At 49.4% G+C, this 27,046-nt stretch overlaps 1 protein-coding gene across 1 annotated transcript; it reads left to right on the forward strand.

Moving 5' to 3' along the window:
• Nucleotides 1–16,822: 16,822 nt before the first annotated feature.
• Nucleotides 16,823–17,917, forward strand: NPBWR2 (neuropeptides B and W receptor 2). The gene has a single exon (XM_051633088.1). It carries the CDS (start codon nucleotides 16,866–16,868, stop codon nucleotides 17,862–17,864), a length of 999 nt encoding a protein of 332 aa, XP_051489048.1. The 5' UTR covers nucleotides 16,823–16,865; the 3' UTR covers nucleotides 17,865–17,917.
• The last annotated feature ends 9,129 nt before the right edge of the window (nucleotides 17,918–27,046 follow it).

Raw genomic sequence — 27,046 nt, forward strand, 5'->3', positions numbered from 1 at the left:
CTGTTTGGAGTCCAGGACTATCAAATTCTCTTTAGCAGAGGTCTGTTCTAAAGCTTAGCTTGCAACACTCTTACCTTAATTTAGTTAATTGTGTCCCCCCCTGAGCTGGCTTAGATTATAATTACTCTGCTAAAACTCAGGTCCACTCCTAATTTTACTCTTCCTACTTGTACAAGAGCTGATTATCTTAGCCTTAAGCACCATCCTTACTCCTAGAACAGTTTGGTGGCTTCCACTTAACTTCTTACTATGTAGACACATTGGATTAGAGTTTACCTGAATGAGAGGCTTATCCAGCTCCCACTGGAGCTAATGGAGAAGGTATTTCAGTAGATTCAAAACAGCTATTACCTCAGAAAAAGGATCCTGCTTAAATTAGAATTAAATTTCTGCCAGAACAAGTATTCCTTTGATTCACTCAACCACTCACTAAAAGCCTTCCATCATTTAAAAGCTTTTTGTATCATTTCAAGCCTTCACTACATAGTCAGTTACTTAAAGAGCCATGGGCTTGTTGTGCAGCTAATGATGGTCTCTGGCATATTTTTTTACTGTTTTTTTTTCTCTCCACATTTTCTTCAACAACAGCTAACAAAGTGCCCTCCCCCCTTTCAATCTCCCATTTAATCCATTGCAATCTTGCATGGCACAGCACATGATATTTCCACAGCAGGAGCCTGCACCAGCCACAAGTTCATGATTCCCCCCTAAAAACCAGTCCCCAGCCTTTACACTCTTACCTCTCCATCTTCCCATTTCTGGAGAAGAGTCTAGGTCAGGCAGATGCAAATGAGGTATTTGAAGCTGAAACGTGATGGGTAGATGATTGCTTGAGGAGCAGAAGAGAGAAAAGTCTTGGCTTTGCCTCATTTATGAAATCACCGTTTGTTGCTCAAGCAAAATTAAGGATGGAGCAGTGATGCTCCTCTGACCAGCTTCCCCATGTCATCCTGGCACTGAGACAAGGCAGGCAGGTTACACTTCTCCTCTCACCCTGACTCCTGCTGTGATAAAAACACTAAGAAAGGAAAAAATAATAATAATAACCAGGGGGTTTCCTCTCACAAGCTCTCTATTTCCAGCTTTCTTACAACGGGGGAAGATTTGGCAGGCAAGGAATAAGAGAAGGAGCCTCAAATTCTCCAAAACACCAGTTGTTTGGGGTTTTTTTCCCCTCTGCAGGCCTTCACAAGCAAAGCAAAGCAGGGCTGTTTTTCAGACCGTTTCGCGCATCCCATTTCCTCACTTGCATCCCACAAGTGTTCCTGCTGCCCAGCACCCCAACACAAAGCACCCCAGTGCCACACAGACCAGCCCCAAGGAGCTGCTGCTGTCCCACCAAGCCTGGGTACCCACACCAGGCAACTCTCTGCTCCTCTCAGCCAGTTCCTCCCCAAAATCAGGTAGTCAATTTATCCCTGAAATGCTGGATAGCAGTATTTTCATCCTCTTAAGAGACACCATCACATCACACTTCTAATCCCTGCTCTGGGATATATCCTGCTGCAGTTATGCCAGGAAATGAGCAGCATGGAGGAAGGCATTGAAGTGAGATGAGTTTAACCCAAGAGAGCTACTCACCTCCTTGTGAAAGCAGAGACAAACAGCAAAGAAAGAGTTAATACTCACATACCCAGCACCTAACCACAAGGCAAGTGAAAAGGTATATTCAGAGACTGAAGAAAATACAGAAAAAAAAAACAGTAAGTAATAAAAGGGAAGTAAAATCCTTCTACTCCAATAGGTAGATGAAGGTAAAGAATTTAAAGAAACAGGTATTTCTGGGGGAAAAAAATAACTAACAAGTAGCAAGCACAACACCCAGAGCCAAAACAAGCCTGGGGAGATCAGGAAAGAGCTGAGCTTGTGCTCCAAACAACCAGAGAAGTGAAATGAGATTGTGTGAAAGGGCAACAAAAGGGAGAGACTGCCTGGAGAAAGGAAAAAAATGCTCCACATCTCTTTCAAAGTGTCTAGTCCATTCCCTTCCCACTCTTTAACCCATGGTCTGTTGTATCGTGAGCTAGAAATCCAGAAGGGTGAGTAAAGTTGAAGAGAAATAGTCCTGCATGGCACACAAGATGCAGCTTCATGCAACAGGGTTGGGTAGTGCAACACCTCAGATCAAGAAAGAAGCAGAGAGAAAGAAAGAGGGTCCCAGAAAACACAAGAGTTTTCTTCCTCGCTCCTGCATGGCCCATTTTAGACCCACACCTTCCACCAGCCACGAGCTGGGGCAGGCTGTGTGCAGGGGAGCTCAGGAGAGCTCTCATTTGCAAACACTGAGGCTAACGATGCAAACGATCCCACACAGAGCTCACATCATTAATTGCTTCTTTTCCTCTTCCCCAGGAAGGCAAGTTGCCCTAGTTACTACAAGCAATATTTTCTTCTTCCTCCCTGGCAAATAACAAGCCCCCACTTGGCAAGTGCTCCCAGGGTTACCTAATGCTCATCACACCCGTGCTAAGGAACAGATTCATTTATCACTAATTACAGTGATGAACTTCCCCAGACTCTGAGTGCAAAAGCCCCAGAGTGCCTTACAAATGATGGCAGAAGGCAAAAGCTTCACTGAATTAAGCTACAGTCTCACCAGTCCCCTCTGCCTCTCAAACACACCCAGCTGCTCTTCCTCTGCCTTGGGAAAATCTCCCCAAAATGCAAGTTGTGAAGCCCTCCAAGGACCCTGGGTGCTGCTTGGGTCTACATCACAAAACTGCCAGAAATATTTGTCATCTCCCCTTGCAAAGGCACCATCTCAGGAGAGCAAAATGTTTGTCTCATTTCTCCCAGATCTAAAATCATACCAACTTATAAACAGAGATCTGTATATTTTAAATATATTTTTCATGGAAAGGAATATAGCAAACCCTCTTTTGTTTGCAGCCAGCTCTTCAAACTCAACACGAGCTCTTCAGAAAGGGCTGCCACCCCCTATTCTTATTTTTCCCCATTTGGTGGAACATTTTCTTTCTGTTGTTGTTTGGAGCAGTATATTTATATATCTGTCTGACACTGCTTAAAATAGTTTGGCAAGATACCAGGGTGTTAGGGATGGAAAACTGCTCTTGTACATCCAGCATTTGTTGTTGGAAGCCTTAAATCCCACCTCTTTGATGGGATGAAGTAGATGCTGCTGATCCAGTTTCTAAAACATCAGGCATCAAGCTGACACTATTTTAAGAGTGAAAAAAAACAAACAACAATTTAATCGAATCTCTGTTATTTTCCTTTTTATCTGTTTCACAATTTGTGACAGAAGAGGGAGATTATTTTGGGAACAATGATTTCAAACCTTGAAAAATAATCTAAAACTGCTCTGCCACATTCTGGAGTGTTCAGCCCCACAAGGCACTGGCTGTGTTTGCTCAAGGAGTTAAGGTAGTCATGGTGGTACCCAGAGGTACCAACCTGGGGCAGTGACTGCATTCCCACCTCCCCAGTAGCACTGGAGGAAGGAAAGTGGAGGAAGGAAAGGAAAAATTGCCTCAGCTTGTAAGCCCAAAACCCCCCCAGAGGCACACGTGGAATCAAAACCTGATCTTCAAACCTGTGCTGTAATACTCAGCATCCTGTGCTGTGGACTCCCACTCCCCCACCACCTGTAGTCCTGCTGCAAAACCAGGTTTCTCCCTTGGTGTTTGGTCAGCCCAGCACGCTCTGTCTGCAGAGACAGAAGGTAACTGGAAGCTAGAAACAGGGTGGGTATATGGCAGAAAATGAATTCTGAGCAGCAAACAGTGATTTAATAGCTGGTTTCACTGCTGACAGTGAGAAAAATGCAACAGGGCTCCTGATGTGATAACCAGGATTTCTTTGTGGTACCTCCTGTGGATAAGCAATGAGGTTGGGAGCAAAACAACCCCTGGCTTGAACAAGCTGAGATTTGTCCTTTGTGTGGAAGAGAAACCAATTAAATCTGACAAGATGTGAAGTGGCAGCCTCCTCAGCCAGGAGCAGCCTCCAGAGCAGCCCAGGCAGGGATGCCTGGCACCTCCATCAGTATCCAGGTGGGAACACTCCTTTTCCTCCTGACAATTCATTTTAAAGCACTTTTGCTGTATTGATGTTGGGCCAGGAAAGCAGTGAGAGGAGCAGCTGGGGAGCAGTGCCGGGGGGTGCAGAGACCCCCTGGGTACCACGGGCTGGTGCTGGGCAGCTGCTTGTGGTGCTGGATGCCAGGGAGCACACGGCCTCGTGTGTGGCTGTGCATGAATTCCTCCTGACCTCTGCAGCTTCTGAGACTGGGATTTGCCTCCAAGATGGTAGAGGGATGCAGGGAAGGTCACACCCTCACCGTCAGGTCTGGGTGCAGAGCTTGGAGCCAGCAAGCAGCCTGTGCTGAGCTTCACCATCCCAGAGAGGAGCTGAAAACTCAGGAAGGTGGCAAGAATCCCTGAAAACTGGGGATGAGCACCAGGGAACTTCTGCATGGATAATCCCTGTTCTGCAGCCCCTGCTCGGGATGGAAGAACCCCCTGCACATCTTTAATTAGCACCCACCTACAGACAGCTCTTGGGGGAACACACCCCCAGCAACTGCATGGAGAAATCCAATCCCTGGCATTGCTGCTCTGGCTCATAAGCTGACATTGAGGGGAGAGGATTTTTAACACCAAGGAGGGAAGTTTTTAGTGCTGAATTAATTCTTCAAGAACAATAAACCCAGGTTTTAATGAAATCTTTCAGCCTCCTCAGCCACCACAAATGCACATTGCAAAGATTTTCTTCTGGATTACAACTGACTTATGAGCAGGTTCAGGACTTTAATATTGCTCCTGGTTAAGATGCAGAGATAATATTTCAGCACAAGAGGAGCTCAGCGTGGCTTCTGCAACACCCTGCCTGAGGCTTCAGATCCAGACATTTAGGCCATGCAACCTGATACCTTTTCACAGCTGTGTAAAGATAATCATTAGTACATCAGCAACGTGCCAGGCACTTCTCAGAGCTGTCCCTTCTGCCCAGTCCTCCCGAGTCCCTCCCAGGGCTTGTTCCCCAGCATTACTGATCATATTAAGTGGCACATGGTGTTTCATCCCAACTTTCCTTCACCTTCTCTTCCCAAGCCCTTCAGACACAGTGTGTGTGCACTGACTGACAAGCTGACAGTAGCAGCATTAAAGTGTCACCTTGTTGACACTGAGTTGCATGTCACAACTTCACATCAAGAGCAGGGAACAGATCATTCACGCCAGGTCCCACACAGCTCTGCAGGGACCTCATATGGCTGCACCTCCAGCACAAGCAGAACCCAGCCAGAGACACCCAAGGGAGGAGGTGGAACCTGGCCAAAGTGGGATGCTGCTGGGAAGATGCTTCCACAGGTAAGGCAGCAATTGCTTCCAGAAGAGGGGTGGCAGGAGCCCAAGACAGGCAGTGTTTTCACTAAGAAAAAGTTATGCCAAAAGCATGAAGTAACTCTTCATGTACAGAAGAGCCAAACTTCCTCTGAGTAATTCACAGGATGAGCTGAAAGCAACCCAGGTATTTCTACTTGTTCATGTTTAAACACTTCAACTGCTTTCTGAAAAGAAGGATGCATGGAAGTACATGGCCCAGGCTAAGATGATGATGTCTTTAAACACCTGGCTCAGCAGATGCTCCTCTGTGCCAGCAGGATTTCATCCTCATGCCAGGCTGGGAACATCTGCTCCTGGTCACCTTTGGACACAGGACAGGGGCTGATCGTGCTGTACCTCAGGCTCAATTCACCACCCACAGCAACATTCACATCCCATTGTCATTTACGTAGAAATCTCAGGAGGAGACAAACGAGTCACCGATTCACAGAGAAAAGCATTAATCTGCTCAGCCCAAATCCCCACAGTGCTGCAGCCCACAGGAACCCAGACACTCCCAGTACACCTCTGTGTGCCCTTGTTGTTCCCCTCTCTGAAGTCACCACCAGCTCCCCCCATGCTCAAATCCCCAGGATACTGAAAAGCAGGGGGAACAGACAACGTGTGCAAGTCCAAGGCAAAATTTCTCTTCTCAGGGCAGATCTTTCCAGCCAAGGCACAAATGATCTTCCCATAAATACTATTCTCACCTGGATCCCCTTCTTTAACTTGCCCCCTTCCATCTCTATCTGCTGGGCTACAAAAGCTATTTGGAGACGGAAGATAAAACCAAGACAGCCTGGCTGTTGGTCCTGCAGTATAAGGAACAATAAATGAGTTACTTCACGTAATACATTTTTCCACATCATTGCTGCAGGGCAAGCCTGAGTGATAAATACCCACTCCTGAAAGGAATCCATTCATCCCTGAGCCCTGCAAGGCCCTCACCAAGAACAAATTAGAGGACAAAGGTTTATAGCCTTGGAAGGATGATGGGCAATGCCTTGTCCTCCATCATTTTGTGTTAGGGAGGGACCTGCTGGGCACATCTTGAGCTTGCTTGCTTAAATAAGTGACAATAAGGCCACAAAGCATGAATGACAATTTGCCCAGTTAAAACTGGGCAATCCTAAACATTATGTTTCAAAACAGAACTCGAAAGTACTGGAAGATTAAATTTGTTTCATTTCACGCAGAAGTTTCTCCTGCATGAAAATAACTGGGAGCCATAGGACTGCATTTCCAAGCAGCAAACTCTGACCAGCCACCAAGACCACAAGCACAGCAGCATCATGAGCAGCAGAAGAAAGAAAGACAACTGACATTTTTAAGGACATGGAAAATCCAAGGGTTTCCAACCACAGTAGAAAGTGCCATAAATTATCACCTGCCAACTCCTTCCCTCCACCTGCACAGACATCACTGGATACACTCATAGATGACACAACCCAGCTGGAAACTGGGGCTGGAAGTGGATGATGATGCACATTGTCTGAATTAAAGGACAACATAATTAAACAATTAAACTTACAATAAAAAGTATGATGGACAGCTGGAGCAAACAGACAGACAAGTACAAGAGCTATTCAGGCCACAGAGTTTTCTGACAAAACTCCTAAGAACCCAAAGTCAACGCTTTGTCCAGCAGAGCTTGCAGTAACCAGGTGCTGCAATTTGGTTATTGACAGCAAACAAAGATTGGCTTGGAGCTCATTTGATCCCCTACATCTGTTTTCATCCTGAAAATGTAATTACTTCTACCCTTTGGAAAAGAAAAATACTACTTTGAGTGGTTTAAGGCAAAGAGTTTCTTCCATGCCCACTTGTAATCAGCCACACTGAGAGGAATATTCTTCTCTGAAGATCTCTTCAAAAATGTGGAGTTATTTTTAACATAAATAACTTTGTTATTTTGCACCAAGCAATATGGGAATTCAATTGGGTTCTGTTAGCTTTAAAGGCAGTGTTTCTTCCTGCTCCTTTGGAGAGGTGAGCAAAAGGCTTTAATGCAGAAAATCAAAGTGAGGAAAAGGAAGTTTCTTTCCCCCTGAGCTGCACAGGATCAAGAGGCAGCAAAAAAACTTCCCATTTTCAGTTGTTGTAGTTTAAAGGAAACACTGAGGGTCAGAAATGTTGGAAAGGCACAATGGGAGGAGCAGGGAGTCTTCTGGGGAGACTGGAGAAATACCACCCAATTCAAACAAAACCAATGAAAACTCAAGACTCCATCACAGCAGAAATAAACCCATTTGACCCCAATGCCTTCCAGTTGTAAGAAAAGGCTGGAGCATTTCCTAGAGCTCTGCTGAGCCACCAAGTGTGAATCCAGTCACCCTGGTGAGACCAGACCTGGCCCTGGGCCTCACAAGCTCTGCCTCTGCAGCCCTTCACATCCAAAAACGCTTAGAAGTCTTGGTTTGATATTTTGCTTCTTCATCTGCCTGATGTCTCTGGGCAGCTGCTCCACATCCACACCCTTCTGATGGGCTCAGAGTTTCCAACCTAAGCAGCCAGGCATTTCCATTCATTTTTCTGCAGACACTGGGGTTCTGTACCTAACCTGCTCTTCCTCTCCCTGGTGTGCATTTCTACACAAAGGGTGCTGAGGCAAAGAGCATTTCAATCCTTAAATTGTGCCAGATCATTGCATGGATTTGGTGTTGGCTCAGCACTCAGACACCACAAAGTTGACAGTTTCCCTGCTGATCCCCACAGGCTTTGGACTGAGCCTGTAAAGAAGAGAACCCAGCAAAGCAATTCCAACCGGGGGCCCTAGACAAGTTTGCTGCAGGGAAGGCTCAGCTTCCCTGTTCAGTGCTGCTTGTTAAGTCATTACAAACAATTAAAGCAGCAAAGGGGAGGAAGGCAGAGCTGCTGTTCCCAGCTCACCTCCCTGCCCCCCAGCATGAACTTCATTCAGCACAAAACTCCCTGCAGGGATCCTTCAGCAATGGATTTCCTCCACGTGCCACACAGCAGGCAGACATCCCAGCTTTCCCGGCAAGAAAGGCAGGTGAAAGTGAAAGTTTGCCTCAATGTTTGTTTTTTCCAAGCCACAGAGCTGAGATGTCAAATCCCCTCCTGGCAGGAGGATCCTGCAGGAACATGATTCCGTGGGGTGTCAACCCACGGTAGGTGCACAGAGAGCAATGTGGGAGCAGAAGTGACCCCCAAGAGGCAGATCCCTTGGCTCAGGATCCAGCTTGGCTCACCAGCAGATTCCAGAAAAAAAATGCAGTGACTTTCCCCAGAATGGGTAATTTCCAGCCTGTTTTCCTCTTCAGCTGTTCCCCCTTCCACAAAAGCAGCATGGCTGGGATTTCTCCAGGGCAAAGTGGCTCCATCACAGGAAGCAGGGAAACACCTAAGAGCCCAGACAACCCAACCCCACTTATCAGCCTCTCCCACATCTCCTGGACTCCCTGAAATGCTCAAGAGAGTTGAAGAAGCCAACCTGTTCCCTGAGAACAGGCTGCACCCCTGCAAGGTACAGGACAGGTACAACCAGCCACACCACCAGAGCCTGTCAGCAGGTGAAGGAGCTGCAGAGATCCCAGCCAGCACAGACCAGAGCTGCTCCATCACTGACAGTTCCACCAGCCCACTTGGTGCCCACTCACTATTTGGGTCACTTTTGTTGCTTTTATGCTAATGAAGTACCTTGCACACTGGAACTGTGTTTTACCTCCCTGCAGCCACATGAAAAAGATCCTTTTTTTGCCCCACTGATTTCTGCCCAATATTTTTCCCTTATACAACAGGCAAAATTGAGTTTGTTTCCAGTCTGGGAAAAATCCCTTAAGTCTTCTACTGATTTCAACAGAGTTAATGGAACTCCAAAGCCTCCATTATTCAGGTGCTCCAGGATAGAGAGGAAGGGACAAACTGAGGGCAGAGGTGGGAACACCAGCTGCAAGTAACAGCATCATGTTCTGCCTCTCTAAGGGATGTTTTTCTTTCCAACCCAGAAAATTCCACATCCCTTGTAGGGCTGTGGAAGGATCCTGGCTGGCCCAGGCAATAAGTGAGCCAAGCAGGAATGCTGCAGAGCAAAACACAGGGGAAATGCTACTACAGCCCAAAAGATCATCTCACCTAGAATCCTGGCTAGATAACAGGGACATTCAAAGCCTCAAAATTAAAAAGCATCTCTATTCCTGCCCAGCCTGCCTGTCGAGCACGGTGTTACCCAGCTGAGCCCGTAAACCCAGGAGAGAACAGACACTGCTGGTGCCTGATGGCAGAGTGAGGAGTTCATCACAGCCCCCCTGTAAATGAGGATGTACTGCAGGACAGATGTGGAATCGATTGCCAACAACCTGCAGAGACACACAACTGCTCTGCAGTCATCCAGGACTCACTAAGCCACACAAAAAGGTTATTGATGTGGCTGGGGAGCATCTCTGTACAGCATGTGCTGCTGTGCCTCCTGACTGCCACGGTGGAGAAACACATCACTCAGCATTTACAAGAAGAAAGCAACTCTTATTACAAGAAAAAGAATCAACTACCCAGCAAGGAGCCTGGAGGAGAGTTTGCAGAAGTCGATGGAAATGGGCCATTTTACAAGGAAATCATTTTCCTCTGCCTTAAAGTGGGACAGAGAAGCAGGTGGAGATGGAGGAGTCTCACTGAGCCCAAGTGGGCTCCTTATTGATAAAGTGACACTGATATTACCAAGGATCACTGGCATTAGAAGTGGAAAGATGCATTGGGTCATCCCTCAGCCTCTCCAAGGCAAAACACCTTCTCCTGCTGGGTCAGCTCCTGACTGAAAAGACTCACCTGGCAGGAGCTCTGCACAGCCCCAGGAGTTTTGTGCTTCAGAAATTATTCCCAGTGGGACACACAAAGGCACATTTTTGTTCTTTTTTCTTTTTCTGCTTCTCCTCCACAGGCATCTGAAACACCTCCTCTATGTCTTGGCTGTCTGTAACTAAATTGGCATCTATAAGATTTTTGATGGGGACCTCACTTGCCCCACACTCTGTGGAAACCCCACCAGTGACCTGGCAGCTTCAGCTCCCCAGGGAATTAAATTCTGGGGGGTTGCTTTGGGACTGCCCAGGATTTAAGGTCCAAATTGGATTTTTAAGGGAGAAGAATCAGGTCCTACTGAAGTCTGCTGCTCTCTTGGTTATTTCTGGTGCACATACTGAATCTGCTTGCTCAGAAACAGATGTCCCCACCATACCCATGGGGTGCAGCTGAGAAGACAGCACCAGTCAGAAACCTCCCTTGGCAGCAACATCTTCCCTTCCCTCTTATTTTTTGCTGGCTTTTCACAGCACACCATTTCTTACTGAAATTCACCTCCCTTGCTCCATCACACTGACACGTCCTACAAGGATCATGCTCTTAAAACTGCATTTTCATTAGCAAATACTTGGCCACACAAATTGTGATGACCTATTTAAATAGGTCAGGCTGGCACTAATTGCAGCACTGAGCTGTAATGAGTGATTCTAGCCCAAAGCCAGAGAGTCAAGTTTCACAAAGCTTAAATCAGGCCTCCTGCTTTTCCCCGTTTTTCCTTAGAATAATCAACTGTATCATAAACCTTGCACTCCATCATGTTTGTTGGCCTGAAGAGCATATGGAGAAAGGTGCTGCCTCTGTATAATTGCACCAGAGTATGTTGTGCAAGAGAGAGATTCCAAGTGGTGTTATTTGGGTTTGTGGGGTTTTTTTAACAATGAACACTGCGCAAAGTATTAAAACATTTTTCTAAAACATGATTTGAAGTTCAAGATGAGTCATTTCACTGTCATAACACAGGAGGGAGGGGAAACTGGGGTGAACAAAGCAGGAAATTAGTTCAGCAGCAATTCACACTCCATAGCCCTCTGATGATTAGGCTTTTGGGGCCAGATGAGCTTTGCTACTTAAGAAGATGAGGGCACATATTTAGCTGTTGCTTAGAGATACTGGAATATACTGCACAGAGCCTGCTCACCAGCAAGTATCCTGCTGGGCTCTGTGCTGGTTTTCCAAGGGTGCATTCTAACCCTGTCACAATGCTGGTGTTTACAGAGCCTAGTGGCCTTCACAGCAGGCCAAGCAATGACAAAAAGGGTGATTTTTCAGAAGCAACAGTTCAGATGTCATTAAAAAAGTCAAGATGACGAATCGTATCACCTGAAAGCGGCACAGCTCCCAAGGGCTCTTTGCAGCTGTAGAATCACCAGCTCACCAGCACCTGAATGATGCCTGGTTCCAGCATGGGATGCCAATGCCCTGCAGCACCAGACTGCACATGTGTCCTACACAACCCTCCTCCACTAGCAGCACAGCACTAGAAATAACAGTGAGGATGGGGAGGCAGGAGAAGAGCAGATCTCTACCTGCTGCCTCACACCCACTTCTTTTCCACCCATCAATTAGGGCAACTAAGATCCTCGTATTTATCTTTTAATCTGATCCTTTAAAATGATGTTTCCTCCTTATACCTTGCCTGTTCCCTCTGCAACCCAAGAGCTGTGCTGCAGAATCCCCTGCAGACAGGCCAGAAACACCTGCTAGAGGCAGCAGCAAGAAAGCAGGAGCCTGTTAACATTTCAGTGGCCATTGATAGTTTCCAGAGTTAACAGCAGTCCAAGGTGGCTGCAAAGTAAGCAGTTAACTGTACCCTGGAGTACTGCAACACAAGGGGCTGTCACACAATGCTTTTCTCCCTCACAGGCCCAGGTTCTGTGATTCACGTGGGATGATGGAAAAAATCTGACATTAGGGAACAGCAAAAGCTCAAAGCCCAGAAGACAAATCACTCCACTGATTGATCCATAGGTTGATCCAGCAGATTAGCTTCCTCTGCTTCCAGATACACAGAAATTGCAGCAAAAACAGCACCATGTCCTTGCTGGGACACTGTCAGAACTCTGGTAATTCCCAGGCTGCTGCCAGCCTGGCAGAGGCACCAACAGCACCAGCTCTTTGCTGGGAGCCAGGCAGCCTCTTGCAAAGCCACTCACCCTCCACAGCTGGATCACACCTCTGGGAACATGCCCAGGGCTGGGCCAACACCTGAGGGCTGGGGACTTTCTGCAGAACTGCTAGAATCTCCAGAAGCTCCTGGGAGCAAACACTGACCTATCGCGGAGCTTCAAAACCTCCTTTGTGGCTTGCAGGAAGGGAACAAAAAGCTCCAGCCGCCCACACACCACCTCCCACTGCTGCAGCTTTTATTCCCATCACCTCTGGTCTGAGGAAATTGCTCCCACAGTGTTTGTCTTGATTGCTCCCCTGTCAAAGCAGAGATGGGGCAGTTATTGATACATCCCCGGCTTAACAAAAACAGGTCGTTTAGAAGACAGACCCACTATTCTGATGAAAGCACCTCCTGTACCACTTTGCCTTCACTCCAGCTTGTGGTGGGTTGGATATGTCCCTAGCTGCTGGATCCATTGCAATGGTTATTATTATTTAAGGGCCCTTTCTTCACCCACAATTCACCAGTTCCCTGTTGGAGACATCTGCTCCATCCTCAGACCCCAGAAAAATCAGCACCTCCACCTTTCTCCTGGTTCCCAGGGGTGTCCCACACTGTGAACATCATCAGCTGCTCGAGCCAACCTGGCTCACTGTGGCTGGGAAGGGTTAGGAAGCAGGAAGAGATGTCCCAGCTTGTGGCACAAAGGGAAGAATCCAGCACAGGGACAACGAGTAACCTCAGGTTTCTCCTTTCCAGCCCCAGCACCCACCAACTGGCTCCTTTGCCAGCACCACCCTGAGGAGGGGCAGGTGGTTCCCAGGGGATGCTGTGGCCAACCTCTGTGCATCCCTGGGCTGGGGCCAGAGCAGCTGGGGGCAGACTCAGCCCCAAGGTTACAGCAGAGTGACAATTATCCTACAACAAATAACCTGACCAGGCTCATGGGCTCTATTTACCAAAGCCACCACTTACAGACTATTGGACATAATCAGTTCTGGATACTAACCTGCAGTGCTGGAGCATCTTTTGAAGAACCTGACTACCTCATATAAATAAATCACCCTAATAACCAGCGACTGCAAGGTAGTCAGCCAAGAACATTTTGTTTTGGTGAGCAAATAGTATTGATTGTGTATCTGTGTCCTTGAAACGAACTTGACTCTCTGACAGCAGCAGGAGCCCAAGACAACAGGATTATCTTCCCTGCTAATCCCTCAAGGGCCAGTGGTGTGAAGCAAAGCAGTTTTATCAAACTGTTTCCAGTCACAGGATTTCTCTGGGGCTGCAGGAGCTCCACAGTCATGCCCAGGGCCTGTGAAGCAGAGAACTGCTGCTCCCTGTCTCAGCTGCTGGGAGGGATGCAGAGTCCAGAACTGTACAAGCCCTTCCCCAGCACTAGGAGGTGAAGCAGAAAACCATCCCTTTATGTGTCTGGGAAAGCTGGAGTCCTAGAACAGCAATTCAGGCAACATTACTGGGACTTAGAAAAAGGAGAAGGAAAAGGGGCCCTGTCTCAGGGGCTGATCTGGAGTAACTCAGCCTCTTTAATCACCCCTGTGGATTAATGAAAGGAGCGAGGTGGGCTTCCCTCCTGGTGACCTGGAGAGGTTCTCCTCAAAAGGACTCAACACTGGTCTAAGGCAGAAAGATGCCTCCTCTAACAACTCATTGGACAATGTGCCCTTGTGCTAGAGGGCTGAAGGGTCCCTCAGATGGCATCACTCACGGTTGGTGGGGAAATAATCCCATGCAAATATTTTGCAGTGCCTTCCAAAAGCAACTCAGGCAAAGAAAGCTCCTGCCCTGCCTGTCCCCTGTCGATGCTGGGCACTCCTGATGTCCCGCAGACACTGCCAGCAGCAGAACTTTTCCATAACTCCAGAATGATGGATGGTCTTCACCTGGAGTCAGCAGCACACCGACTTTATGAAGGCAATAAAGCGTCGTTGATTTAGCCTTGCAAGGGATTTTCCCCTCCCTGATTTACTGCCTTTTCTTTCTGTTTGCACAGCTGACTCCAGCTGCACAGGGTGAACGTGGGTTTCAAGAGGCAAAGTCCATCTCCTTAGGAATATGTCCCAAAACAGCACCAGGGCACACAGCCACTGGCCAAGGCAGCCTGACAACCACTTCTAAGATAAGTCTAGGGAGTGCAAGGATGGTTTTTAGCTCTCCCAGAGATGTACTTTATGCCAAAAGCATAAAAATGGAAACTTTTTCCATACAAAACACTTTTACACCCTTTTGCCCTGAGGAATAGTTACTGATCAGTAACTTTAACATCACATTCTCCTGAAACTCTCTATCTTCCAGTATTTTTTCTTTTTCACAAAGAGAACAGCAATTCCTGGAAAACTGCCTTCCCCCTGCAGATCTATCAAATCCCTCTTTCCCTTACAACTACTTACAAACTGTGCCAGCATTCCCAAAGCAAACAAGAGGAAGGCTCTGGGGGTCTTTTGTCTGGAGAAACATCATCCATATCAGACCTATCCACCTTCTTGTGCAATCTTTAACATCTGTTTAACTTTTCTCAGGTCCTAAAGGCTGGTCAAATTTTGGCCGATACAGAAAATCCCTGCAGGAGTCCTACAGTGGGCATAAAAAACTCACTGTCTGCTGAAAAGTCAGTTACACCTGTGGCCCTAAGGAGTCACCAATGCACAGTAATCTTCCCAGGAAAGAGTAAACATCTCCAGAAAAGGAGCAAAGTCAACCATTGCTCTTAGCTATCTGGCTCATTTAAACAAGGTGACCTGACCTGAATTGACCCTTGATTTTCCTTTTTCCTCTTTTTATAGGGACATGAAGGGAAAGCGACCTTCCTCTGTAGCTGGTTTTGCTGTATGTCCTGAGGCCATTTCTCTCGAGGTCCACAGGACTCCTACAGAACATCTGAAGGATGCAGCTACATTTCCAAAGCTGGACCAGAGACCCAGCTGGGGAAAACCAGCTGAGCTCCCCCAGAACAGCCAAAACCAGCACAGGTTTGGTGAGGTACCTCTGTTTATTTGTTCATTTTGAGCACCAGTGCCACGTACCTTCCTCCCACTCCTTTCCCCCTCCCCATTTGTGCATCACCCTTTGTCAAAACCAGCCAGCAAAGTAGTTTAACCCCCTCCCCACGTCCCTCCTTCAGCCAGCAACAGCTCGCCAGCCCTGGGTGCTGCCTGTGCCCCTCAGCATCCCCCTCACGCCTGACAGCAGCCCCGGAGCATCAGCTCCTCACCAGCATCCACCTGATTTCCTAGTTAAATAACCCCGCGGAGAGAAAACTTTTCCCCCCCCTTCCCCGGAGTGCACAAGTGCTAATTGCTCCGACACGCGATGCACACAGAGTCACCATGTTGATACGATTGCAAAGCCGGGAAACGTCAGCATCGCAGGGACCCTCCTCCAGCCGGGGGAGAGGGAAGAGGCTCCGCAGAGCCGGGCGGCAGGTGCCGGAGGAGGCAGCGGGAGCCGCTCTCCAGGTAAGGGACCCTCCGACCCTCCCCAGCCCCGGCTCGTCCTGCTCTGCCACCACAGAAGGCGAGCAAAGAGGGGCACTTCCCTTCGCAGAGCCCGGGGACCAGCTGCCAAACCTTTGATCTTCAGGAGGGGTCGGTTGTTTGGTGCTTCCCTGCAGAGGAATTCTTGGCGCAGGGCAAGCAACGGGGACGGCTGTGGCAGCAGAGGGGCTCATCCCGGCTGCCACTCTGAAGTGAATTTGCTTGCAGGGTACTTCTCCCTCCCTCTTCTCTGGATAATGCTGAACTTTTGAGATTTGCAGGTCTGTCTATCTGTGCCAAGCTCTGCGTGCTGACCCAGGTGCTGGCAGTGGGGATGGTTGGCATATTGCAGAGGATCATACCCTCCCCTTGGTTCAAGGGTTACTTTAACTGCGGGTTAAGTCTTTTCAACCCTTAGTTTTGTAAATAACCCTTGAATTCTATTCCCCACCTCCTTCTTTTGCTAGGGGACCCTGGGAGCAGGGAGTAACCGTGTTGGAAACTTCTTCACAGTTTGTGGAATCTCAGCCCATGAAAAGATTGTGAGCTCTGACCCCAAGGAGAGCACTCACCACACACGGCGACGCTTCAGCTCCTGCACGGCAGAACAAGGGCTGGGCAGGTGAGGCAGCAGCCACCTCCAGGTGCTGCCAGGGCTGGGAACAGCAGCCAGGCACAAAGCTTCCCTTCTGCCCTCCCTGCTCCTGCTGATCCCCAGGAGGTGTCCTGCTGCAGAGGGCTAAACCAGAGCCACTCGACTTCTGCACAGTGACAAGCCACAGCTCAGCAGGATGCCCTCAGAGAGAAGAGCTCCTTGACTTGCACAGGAATTACAATTCTCATTTGCTTTGTTCATGGAGCCTTAAGTGTCTTTCAAGTTGTTGGTTTTTTTTCTATGAGTAATTTAAAAATCTGACTTCTGCAACGGTGGGGGACAGGAGAGATAAGTGAGATGGTCCATGCTGCCTCACAACCCACTCTTTGGAAATAACCCACTTCTGAATGAGATAGCAGCTACTTCTCACACAGAGAAAGGCTGTCCCTCCTGGGCTAGCAAGGCTTTCAGTGACATCTGAGGGAAGTCTGTGAGCAGCAGGCATGGCAAACAGCTCTCTTTGGGATGCTCTGAACAGCACCTGCAGCAATGCAGGCAACAGCTGCTATCTGGACAATGGCATGAGGTTCAACTTAACCTTTCAAGAGCAGGCAGCTGATTTCTACATTGTCCTCCCTGTGATTTACTCTGTGATCTGTGCTGTGGGGCTCACAGGCAACACTGCTGTCATCTATGTGATCCTCAAGGCCCCCAAGATGAAGACTGTGACAAACATGTTCATCCTGAACCTTGCCATAGCTGATGACTTATTCACACTTGTCTTGCCCATTAATATCGCTGAACACCTCCTTCACTACTGGCCCTTTGGAGAAGTCCTCTGCAAGGTCATCCTCTCCATAGACCACTACAATATCTTCTCCAGCATTTATTTTCTAACAGTAATGAGCATAGACAGGTATCTGGTAGTACTGGCTACAGTCAGGTCCAAGAGGATGCCCCATCGTACATACCGAGCAGCCAAGATTGTCAGTTTGTGCATCTGGATCCTTGTCACCATCATAGTTCTCCCTTTTATCATCTTTGCCAATGTCTACGTAGATGACTTGGAGATCAAGAGTTGTGGTCTCAATTTCCCCAAGCCTGAAAGGTTTTGGTTCAAAGCCAGCAGGATCTATACCCTCATCCTTGGCTTTGCCATTCCAGTATCCACCATTTGCATCCTTTACACCATGATGCTCTACAAACTGAGGAACATGCACTTGAACTCTAATGCTAAAGCCCTGGACAAAGCCAAGAAGAAAGTTACTATTATGGTCTTCATAGTCCTGGCTGTATGTCTCTTCTGTTGGACCCCCTTCCACTTGGCCACCATTGTGGCTTTGACCACTGACTTGCCCCAGACCTCCATGGTCATTGGGATATCCTACTTCATCACCAGTTTAAGCTATGCCAACTCCTGCTTGAATCCTTTCCTCTATGCCTTCCTGGATGACAGCTTTCGGAAAAGCTTCCGGAAGATGCTGGAATGCAGAACTTCTTGAGCAGTGGGTTGGGGCTCCCAGATCCCTTCCCCCCCGTGGCTTTGCAGGGGCACCTTAGCAGACTGAGAGGTGGTCAATGAATGCACAACATCCCTTCTTGCAGTTACATGTAATGTGTGTCTGGTTATCATTGTCACTCACACGGTTTGTCCTGCTCACTTGCCAGTCCTGCATTTCTCCTCTCTGCACCTCCCAACCTCTCCAGGTTGCATCTCTATATCCTTGTCCTTAATCACACACCTTGAAGCATTAAGAGCAGAAAACTTTCCTTTCAGAGGTGTAATCCTGCCTCATGCGGTCCTTTATTGCCATCTGCTGTGCAGCACCGAGGAGCTGCAGCCCAGCTCTCAGATCAGTGCAACACTCGGTTCTCAGCAGCTCTGCTGCTTGGAGGACTGTCTCATGGAGCAGAGCTCACAAGCAGAGGGGGCAAGATAAGGATTTGGCAAAGAAAATTAACCACTTTCATGCCCATGAATGTGCATGTGTGTCAAGGGATTCGATTTTGAGGGTTGTCTATTTTCAACCCCAAATTCCCTCTTTCCTGAGCTGTTAACATCAGTTAACTTTCAACCAAATGAAAGATTTGGGTCTCAAAAATAGTGTTAGACAATACACCATACAAGTAATATGGATACTGGGGGAACTTGTGCTAGAAATTATTTTTAACCGATTGTTCCTTTTAAGTGTCAAATACATCTTTACTTAAGAGTTATTAATGAAATAAACCTCATGGGAAAAAGAGAGACCAGTCTTTCTTTCACCAGAGAAAACTTATGTTAGTTGTCCTATGGCTTTGCTATATATATTGAATTTTACCTACTGCAAAATAAAATATTGTAGATGTATAACAAGATTAAGGTGTTTTGTAAACCACAAGAAAAACCCTAGCATGCATTGCAGATGAAATTCTTTCTTCAACTGCTAAAAGTTGTTTAAGTAAAAGTACTTCAATGGAACCAGGGTCTGGACATCAGAAATCCAGTGCTGAAAGGTTCAAGAGCCACCACAACCATGTTGAAGACCCATCCTCCCTCTCCCAGGAGGGAATCTCCCACTCTCTGATGAACACACCACATTTTCCAGCTTTCACCATCGTGGGAAAGTCTCACCTCCTCCACCCCCTGTGGAGGTGAGCAGGGCTCAATGCCACATTCAGCCCTTAGCACTGATCTACCACATCCAGGACAGTGCACTTGCCTCAGCTCCCTTCTTTTGGCTATTGGCCATCAAGACACCTTGGTAAGCAGGAGGGGACTTTTTTTGGCCAAAGTAATGCCAGGGACTACATTCCCTCATTACCTCTGCAAAACCCAAAGGGTCCCCAGCCCTCATCCAGTTTTTCCCAGATTCACAAGCACCAGTCTGGGTTCCAGACTCTCCAAACTCCCCCAGGAAGGTGCAGGACAAAAGAAGAAGGGGCAAAAGACAGGGTTAGAGACCAGTTGTATCACACACACCAGAGGCCATACAGGAGAGGAACTACCTGCAAGAGTCATCCAAGGGGTATCCAGAAAATGAGGCTGGAATCAAGACTGCAACATGAGTCCAAGGTCCATGCAGGAGGCAGAGCTGAAAAGAGACATCCCTCCGATAAAACAGGAAGAGAAGCTGCAGGGCTCAACTTAAATAAGTTCCTGGAGCAATGGGGTGGGAGAGGAGGGTGTGGCATGGGCCCCAGGTGAGGCCACTTGGGACCATTCAGCCCTATCAGTGCCCATGGGCTCCAACACCAAAATTAACAACCTTCAATACATCAGGATGGCAACTGCATTTTTCCCTTTTAAAAAACAGAAATAGGTTTGTGAATGCATGATCGTTTGTGTTGCTTCCTCTGTATTAAAGGTGTTAACTTCGGAAGAACAATGAAGGAAGCACCTGGAGAAGATATCAGCTCCACTCAGAGGGTGCTGATGGCTCTGGAGAGGTATCAAACGACTCAAAGAATTTGGGCATTAGAGGGAAAATCCGGTAGAGAGAGGACTGGGGACTGTACAGGTGACTGATTCTGGACAGACGGCTGGGTGCTGTGGCCCTGACAGACCCTCACGGGGAAGGAGGCAGGTGCCAGAACCAGATGGGGGGATGCAAAGGTGGTTTTGACACCTTGGAGCTGCCCAGGCACGGCCAGGCAGCAGCGCCAGCCCACCCGGGTGGGCAGCACGGCCACCCAAGGCTTTAGCTCGGTCGCCACCTGCTGGCAAAGGGATCCCCAGGTGGAACAACATTCGAGTGCAGAAAACTGACTCAAATGATGCCGCCTCATGCACAAATTGTCTAGTGAGTTGCAAAGCCACTGCTCACTGGCGTTAGGGCTGTAGGAAAGGCAGCATCTTTTATTTAGATGGAAAACCTAATTTATTTCATGAGGTGGAAAGGACCTTTTGGGTTTAAATCACCCACTTTCAGACCTGACAGTGTCATTTCTGGAGCTTTTCCCCTTAGAAACAAATGACACAATTAACACAGAACCACAGAGTGCCCGAGGTTGGAGGTGCCTCTGGAGATCACCTCATCCAACCTCCTGCTCAAGCAGGGTCATCTGGAGTAGATTAACCAGGACTGTGTCTTCTTGAATTTGAACGGCTCCAGGGATGGAGATATCAAAGCAGCTTGGGGCAACTTCTTCTAGTACTTCACCGCTCTCACAGTAAAAGTCTTTCCCTATGTTTAAGTAGAATTCCTCATCTTTCGGTCTGTGCCTCCTGTCCTGCCATTGGACACCAGAGAAGAGCCTTCCTCCTTCCTCCCTGCACCCTGCAGCAGGGAGTTACACCCCGCTTAGATCCCTCCGACGCACCCGAGGATGAGCAGCCCCATCTCTCAGCACCTCCTGTGACAACAGCAACCTGCCTGCATCTGGGCTCTGCTCCCTGCCAGGGGCTCGGGACGGGAGCGTCGGCTCCTCCTTGTCCTGCTGGGGCACAGGGCTGCGGGGAGAGGGGCTACGAGAGGAGAGGGGCTGCAAGGGGCACAGGGCTACGAGGGGAGAGGGGCTGCAAGGGGCACAGGGCTACGAGGGGAGAGGAGCTACGAGGGGAGAGGGGCTACGAGAGGAGAGAGGCTACGAGGGGAGAGGAGCTACGGGGAGAGGGGCTACGAGAGGAGAGGGACTACGGGGAGAGGGGCTACGAGGGGCACAGGGCTACGAGGGGAGAGGGGCTACGGGGAGAGGGACTACGGGGAGAGGGGCTACAAGGGAGAGGGGCTACGAGGTGAGAGGAGCTACAGGGGAACAGGGCTACAAGAGGAGAGGGGCTAAGAAGGAGAGGGGCTACAAGGGGTACAGGGCTACGAGGGGAGAGGGGCTGCAAGGGGCACAGGGCTACGAAGGAGAGGGGCTGCAAGGGGAGAGGGGCTGCAGGGAGAGGGGCTACGAGAGGAGAGGGGCTGCAAGGGGCACAGGGCTACGAGGGGAGAGGGGCTACGAGGGGAGAGGGACTACGAGGGGAGAGGGGCTACAATGGGCACAGGGCTATGGAGAGAGGGGCTACGAGAGGAGAGGGGCTACGAGGGAAGAGGGGCTACGAGGGGAGAGGGGCTACGAGGGGAGAGGGGCTACGAGGGGAGAGGGGCTATGGGGTGAGGGGCTAAGAGAGGAGAGGGGCTACAAGGGGCACAGGGCTACGAGGGGAGAGGGGCTACGAGGGGAGAGGGGCTACTAGAGGAGAGGGGCTACAAGGGGCACAGGGCTACGAGGGGAGAGGGACTACGGGGAGAGGGGCTACAAGGGAGAAGGGCTACGAGGTGAGAGGAGCTACAGGGGAACAGGGCTACAAGAGGAGAGGGGCTACGAAGGAGAGGGGCTGCAAAGGGTACAGGGCTACCAGGGGAGAGGGGCTGCAAGGGGCACAGGGCTACGAAGGAGAGGGGCTGCAAGGGGAGAGGGGCTGCAAGGGAAGAGGGGCTGCAAGGGGCGCAGGGCTTCGCTCGGCTCCCCGCGCTGTGCTTCGGGCCGGGCACTAAGGGGCACTCTCCGCTCGCAGCCCCCGCGCTGCTCCGCCCCCCGCAGCGGTGCCTGAGAGAGGGGCTGCAGGGATGCTGGGGAGGGGCTTTTTATAAGGCTATGTCGCGACAGGACAAGGGGTAATGGCTTTAAACTGGAAGAGGGTGGAGATTTTAGGAAGAAATTAGGAGACAAGCTACCTACAGGAATCATTCAAGGTGTATCCAGAACATGGGGATGGAGGCAAGGCTGCAACATGAATCCAAGGCCTGTCCAGGAGACGGGGCTGGATACAATATCCCTGTCATAAAGCAGGAAAATAAGCTGCAGGGCTCAGCTCAAATAGGCTCCTGGAGCAATGGGGAGGGGGGGCACTCTGGCCATTAGAGTTTTAGGTTAGATTTTAGGAAGAAATGCATTCCTGTGAGGGTGATGAGACACTGGAACAGGTTGCCCAGAGAAGCTGTGGCTGCCCCATCCCTGGAAGTGTTCAAGAGCAGGTTGGATGAGGCTTGGAGCAACCTGGGCTGGTGGGAGGTGTCCCTGCCCATGCAGGGGGGGTTGGAACTGTATGATCTTTAGGGTCCCTTCCAACCCAAACCAGTCTGTAATTCAATGAACTTCATCTGTCCATGCAGAGCCTCTGAGCAGGGCAGCCCTGGCCAGTATGCTTCTGGGAGAGCAGAAACCATCCTGGAGGAGACATTTGGCCACTTGTCACACGAGTTTATCCTCAATAAAAACCCTCCACCTGCTCATTCGGTTGAGGTTCATCAGGCTGCTGGATGTGGCCTGCAGGGAGTCACACTAGCCCACTTTAGCCACAAACTGAGGGCTGGAATTGGGAAAATAAACCCCCTTAACAATTCCCCAAACAAATCCTCTTCTCAAACACCCCCTCCAGGGTATGCAGGGTGGCAGGGGTCTGAAGCAGTGACCCACATGGCTCCCTCCCACCCTAACCCCCTTCCCTGCCAGCAGTGCAATGAGCAGGAATGCCAGCTCAGCCCTGAAGCCAAGGAAATTTCCTTCCAAAACAGTCCAGGATGTCTTAATGAGTGCAAAGGTGCCAGGTAACCTCACAGCTCCCTGGTTACAGCAGGAGCTGAAGGTTTCCCACTTGCTCCTGCCCACTGCAGCAGCACAGAGAGGCAGTGGGCTCCTGCCTGCCTCCTCTCCAAGAAGAACATCACCTCTGACTGCACCCTCAAGGACAGAGCTCTTGAGGACTCTGCTTCATCACCTCTGGGAGAAGCAGCTGTTTTCCACTCCAGAAACAGGAAGCAGGAGGGCACATCCAGGGCTCATATTCCCACCACAGGCTTTAAATGCAGGCATCTCAGGTATGAGGGAGGAATCAGAAATTGTCCTTGCTTTTCAAGTCTTCAGGCTGCAGCAAGGAGTGAAGGCTGTTTTGGTCAGTTGTCCCCACCTGAGCTGTGCTGCAGCCCCTTCCCTCACAAAGCCATAACCCCCTGGTACTTGCACAGTCTCGCACTGTCTCCTACTGCTGGTCATGATTTTGGGTAAGGAAAGAAATAAAACCCACAAAGGGATGAATCCTGGCTCTCAGAAGCATCCTTAGATGGGGGGGGGGGAAGGGGGGAAGAAAAGCTATATTAAAAATGAATGAGCAAATACTTGGAATGTAGAAGTTACGAAGCAGAAGCATCTCTAGAGGATACTGGTAAAAGCAATCCAGGGGTGAGAATTTGTCCCTTTTCTGCACAGCCTGGCATCCCTAGCACCTGCCTTGTTGCCTACAGGATGATGGGAGCCCCTGGGTGTCATCGTGATTAGAGATGATGGGTGCTAATGTGTCAATGATGGTTCCACCTTGAACTGAAGGAACCAGTGACCCTCCGGCTTTACTGGTAGTTCTGGCAAAAACGAACCTGGTTTGGCCTTTTCAGAGGGTCTCAGCAGCTCAAGGGTTGACATTTCACCTGCTGCTGAAGAGAAGGGGTCTCCCCAGACTGGGGTCCCTCTAACCATGAGTCAGAAGGTCACCTGAGGACCTTCTGTGGGTCTTGGGGACACAGTGGTGGCTGCTCCCTGTCCCATGCCCAGGTCTTACCCCACTGACACCGCCACTGCAGCCAAGGCTGTGCCTGGAGCTGGTTTTGAGGGGTAAAACCCTTGAGCCAGGGCAGCTCTGAGGCCTCCAGGGAAGCTCCACATCTGCTGCCATCAGGAAGTGACAGGACATCAGGCACCCTCCAAAAAAACCAAAGAGCTTTCCAAAGAAACCCCTCTTGAAAAGGCACATGCCACATTGCCACGTTTCTCTTCCCCCACCTCCCTTTTGCTGGAAGGGAGGAAGAGGAGTTAATTTGAAGGTAAACACCAAGAACAGTGACAGTAAACCTTGCCAAGAGTTTCTCATTGGCATTTGTTTTCGGTAAGTGAAGATGCACAAGGCAAGATCAAAGCTGCCTGCACAGCTTTTAATTACAAGCCACAATTGCTCTATTTTCTCTCAGAAAAGTATTATAATTATCTAACAAAGCTCTTTGAGGGGAATTAGACACTAGCCCGAGGCTTCAAGGGCTGTCTAGTGGCTGTTCTCCCTTAAAAAAGAAATCATTATAATAATATTCAATATCTAGATAAAAACCAAACACTCCTGTAAGCACCTACAGCCAAGTCCAGGCCTCACTGGGTGAACAGGGAGAGGCTGGAAAGCTTTTCCCAGGAGGAGGTGAGCAGCCTGGGCTGCACTGGAGGGTGACAGTGGCTGCCATCGTGTTCCCTTGCTGGGCAGGGGTGGGGAGCTCTGGGTGCTTCCACCAGCATCCCAGGTGGAAACGGAGAATCCCAAGCCCTTCAACAGAAGGGAACGGTCCCTGTTTTCAGTTTTGATGAGATACAATTTTGTTCTCTGCCTTCTACCAGGACCTCTGTACATCCTCCTCCATCATCTCTCCTTGCTCAGCTCACGCCTGAAAAACAAGACACCTCGGGAGTTTCTAAAGCTTAAAACATCCACTGTACAAAACTCAATAAGGCAGATAAATAAGGAAAGCAGAGAGAAATAAGGATTCCATTTCATAAACTTAACCCTCAAATGAGATCAGGGGCTGGTAATTAATAAAGTCAGATTTCAAGGCAATGAAAACCTCCCCTGAGACTCAGGCTGCTGCAGCTTGGTCCTGGTGGAAACGCTTGGCCTGTAATCACATTTCTCTGAACCCTGTGATGGAGACAGCAGGTCCTCTGTGCCCAGCTTCTTCCTTCCTTCCAAGCAGATCAAAGGCAGGGAGATGAGGCTGATAGCCACAGCTGAGGGTACCCCATCCTGGCAGAGAGCCCCAAGGCGGAAGGGCTCAGGGGCATCACTAACACTCATCAGGAGGCAAGAAGGGCTTTTCCAGCACGTTCCAGCTAAACCCCAGTGCAGATGCCAAAGCAAACTGTGGGGAGAGCTGCCCTGCTTGGTTTTCCATACCCACCTCCCAGCTGCCACAGGAATGCAGGGAGCAAGGATAAACACCAGCACCAGAGCTTGGGCTCATTTTCTGCTCTTTTGTACTTAATCCCTGGAGGCAAGTGATTATCTCCAGGAATTTTCTCTGTGGCTAAGCAAAGCAAGAGCAGTGCAAGGCAGAAATGAGGGGAAGTCCAAAACGTGAACAAATGACCTGTGCAAGCAGAGAAGTTGTTATTAATGCACTGAGCAAACATTAAATAGCCAAATCACAACACGGGATTCATTTCACACAGAGGAAGCCAAGCAGAAAAGCCATTAATCTTGATTTCTTACTGACTACACAGCCTGTGTTTTTTATTCCCTCTCACTGAATGAATCAGCATGGCAGGAACTTGGGGGGGGGGGGGCACTCACTGCACATGGCAGCCTGCAAACACACAGAGAAATCAATGTTTATGGAAGAGACTAAGCCAGTTCACACTTTGCCTGGTTTCCTCTCAGTGGCCAGGAGGAAGGTGTCCTGGTGCAACCAAAAAGCAGGTGCAGGAAGATGTTCATTCCACCCGTGGTTTCCTTGGAAAAAAAATCAAGTTTCCTGCTTGGTTTCTTGCAGATTCATCCTTCACTTCACTAGGCTGAAAACCTGCTGCTTGGCAGGGCTGGTGTTGCTCAGCTCTTGGCTCCAGCCCATCCTGCCTGGCTGCAGGCCTGGAGGGGAGGGAAGTGGCAGATGCTCCCCTTGACCACTGCAGGCAGGAACCCTCCATCTACACAGGAGTTACCTCCTCTCACAGAAATAACATGTACAGGAGGAAAACCACCCTTTGCTGCAGGAGTGGGATGGCTGCACAGGCTACAAGATCTCCCAGTAGTAGCTGGACATGGGCTGTGCAGGTAGGATTTCCCACCCAGCACCTATATCCTGCAAAAGGCACATGGATTTGAGACCAAAGCAGGAGCAAGAGGCAAGGACATGTGTAATATCTTGCTATATGGACCCACAAATGATCCAACCTGCTCATTACTCAGGAAGATCCCAAGTGATGCCACCTGTCAGCACTGGGCTTTGCTCCTGCAGGCACCTCCACTTGACCACAGGAAGACCAAATCCCCAAGAATTTGAACATGAGGGGTGTTCTCCAGTGGGGTGAAGGTGATCCCAGCTGCTGTTGGGTGTTGTGCACTTTCTAGCCCAGGGAGCTTTCAGTGAGTTTTTGTGCTGCTGAAGCAGAAACCTCGTGTGTATCAGGAGGTAGGGAAAGACTGGCTGTGTCCTCCAGGGCTGCAGGGAGCAGCATCCCTCCCTTGCAGCAGCCAGCCAGGATTTCACTGCCTTTCGGGAGAGAGAGGGGGAGCCAAGTCAGTTTACATGGCTGATGAGCATCGCTGTTGCCAAGATACTTAACCACCTTGCTCTGTTTGTTGATTATTTCATTCTGTCATGCAATTTATCCAGGCTTCAGGGTGCTGGAAAAAGGAACAAAGGGAATTTGTGCGCCTCGGGGCTCTTTGACTTAAAGTGCACCCCCCCCAACAGCAGTCCTTTTGCTTTAAAAAACCCCTAACATTCCTTTTTTCAAAATGAGTTATGGCCTTAACACCTCAGTTATCAGGTGTTTGGAGCAAAGGTGGCATCTAGCCCAAATCTACACAAGCAGGAGAGCAGGTGCATGTGGCCACTGTGGGCCACACAGATGAGATGTGTATCAGCTCAGCCAAGGCAAGGAAGGGATCCAGATCCTGCAACATCCCATCCCTATCCCCCCCAAAACACCCCATGGCTTCACACAGCATATGCTCTGTGTT

The sequence above is a fragment of the Apus apus genome, chromosome 15 (genome assembly GCF_020740795.1).
Source record: "Apus apus isolate bApuApu2 chromosome 15, bApuApu2.pri.cur, whole genome shotgun sequence".
Taxonomy (NCBI): Eukaryota; Metazoa; Chordata; class Aves; order Apodiformes; family Apodidae; genus Apus; species Apus apus.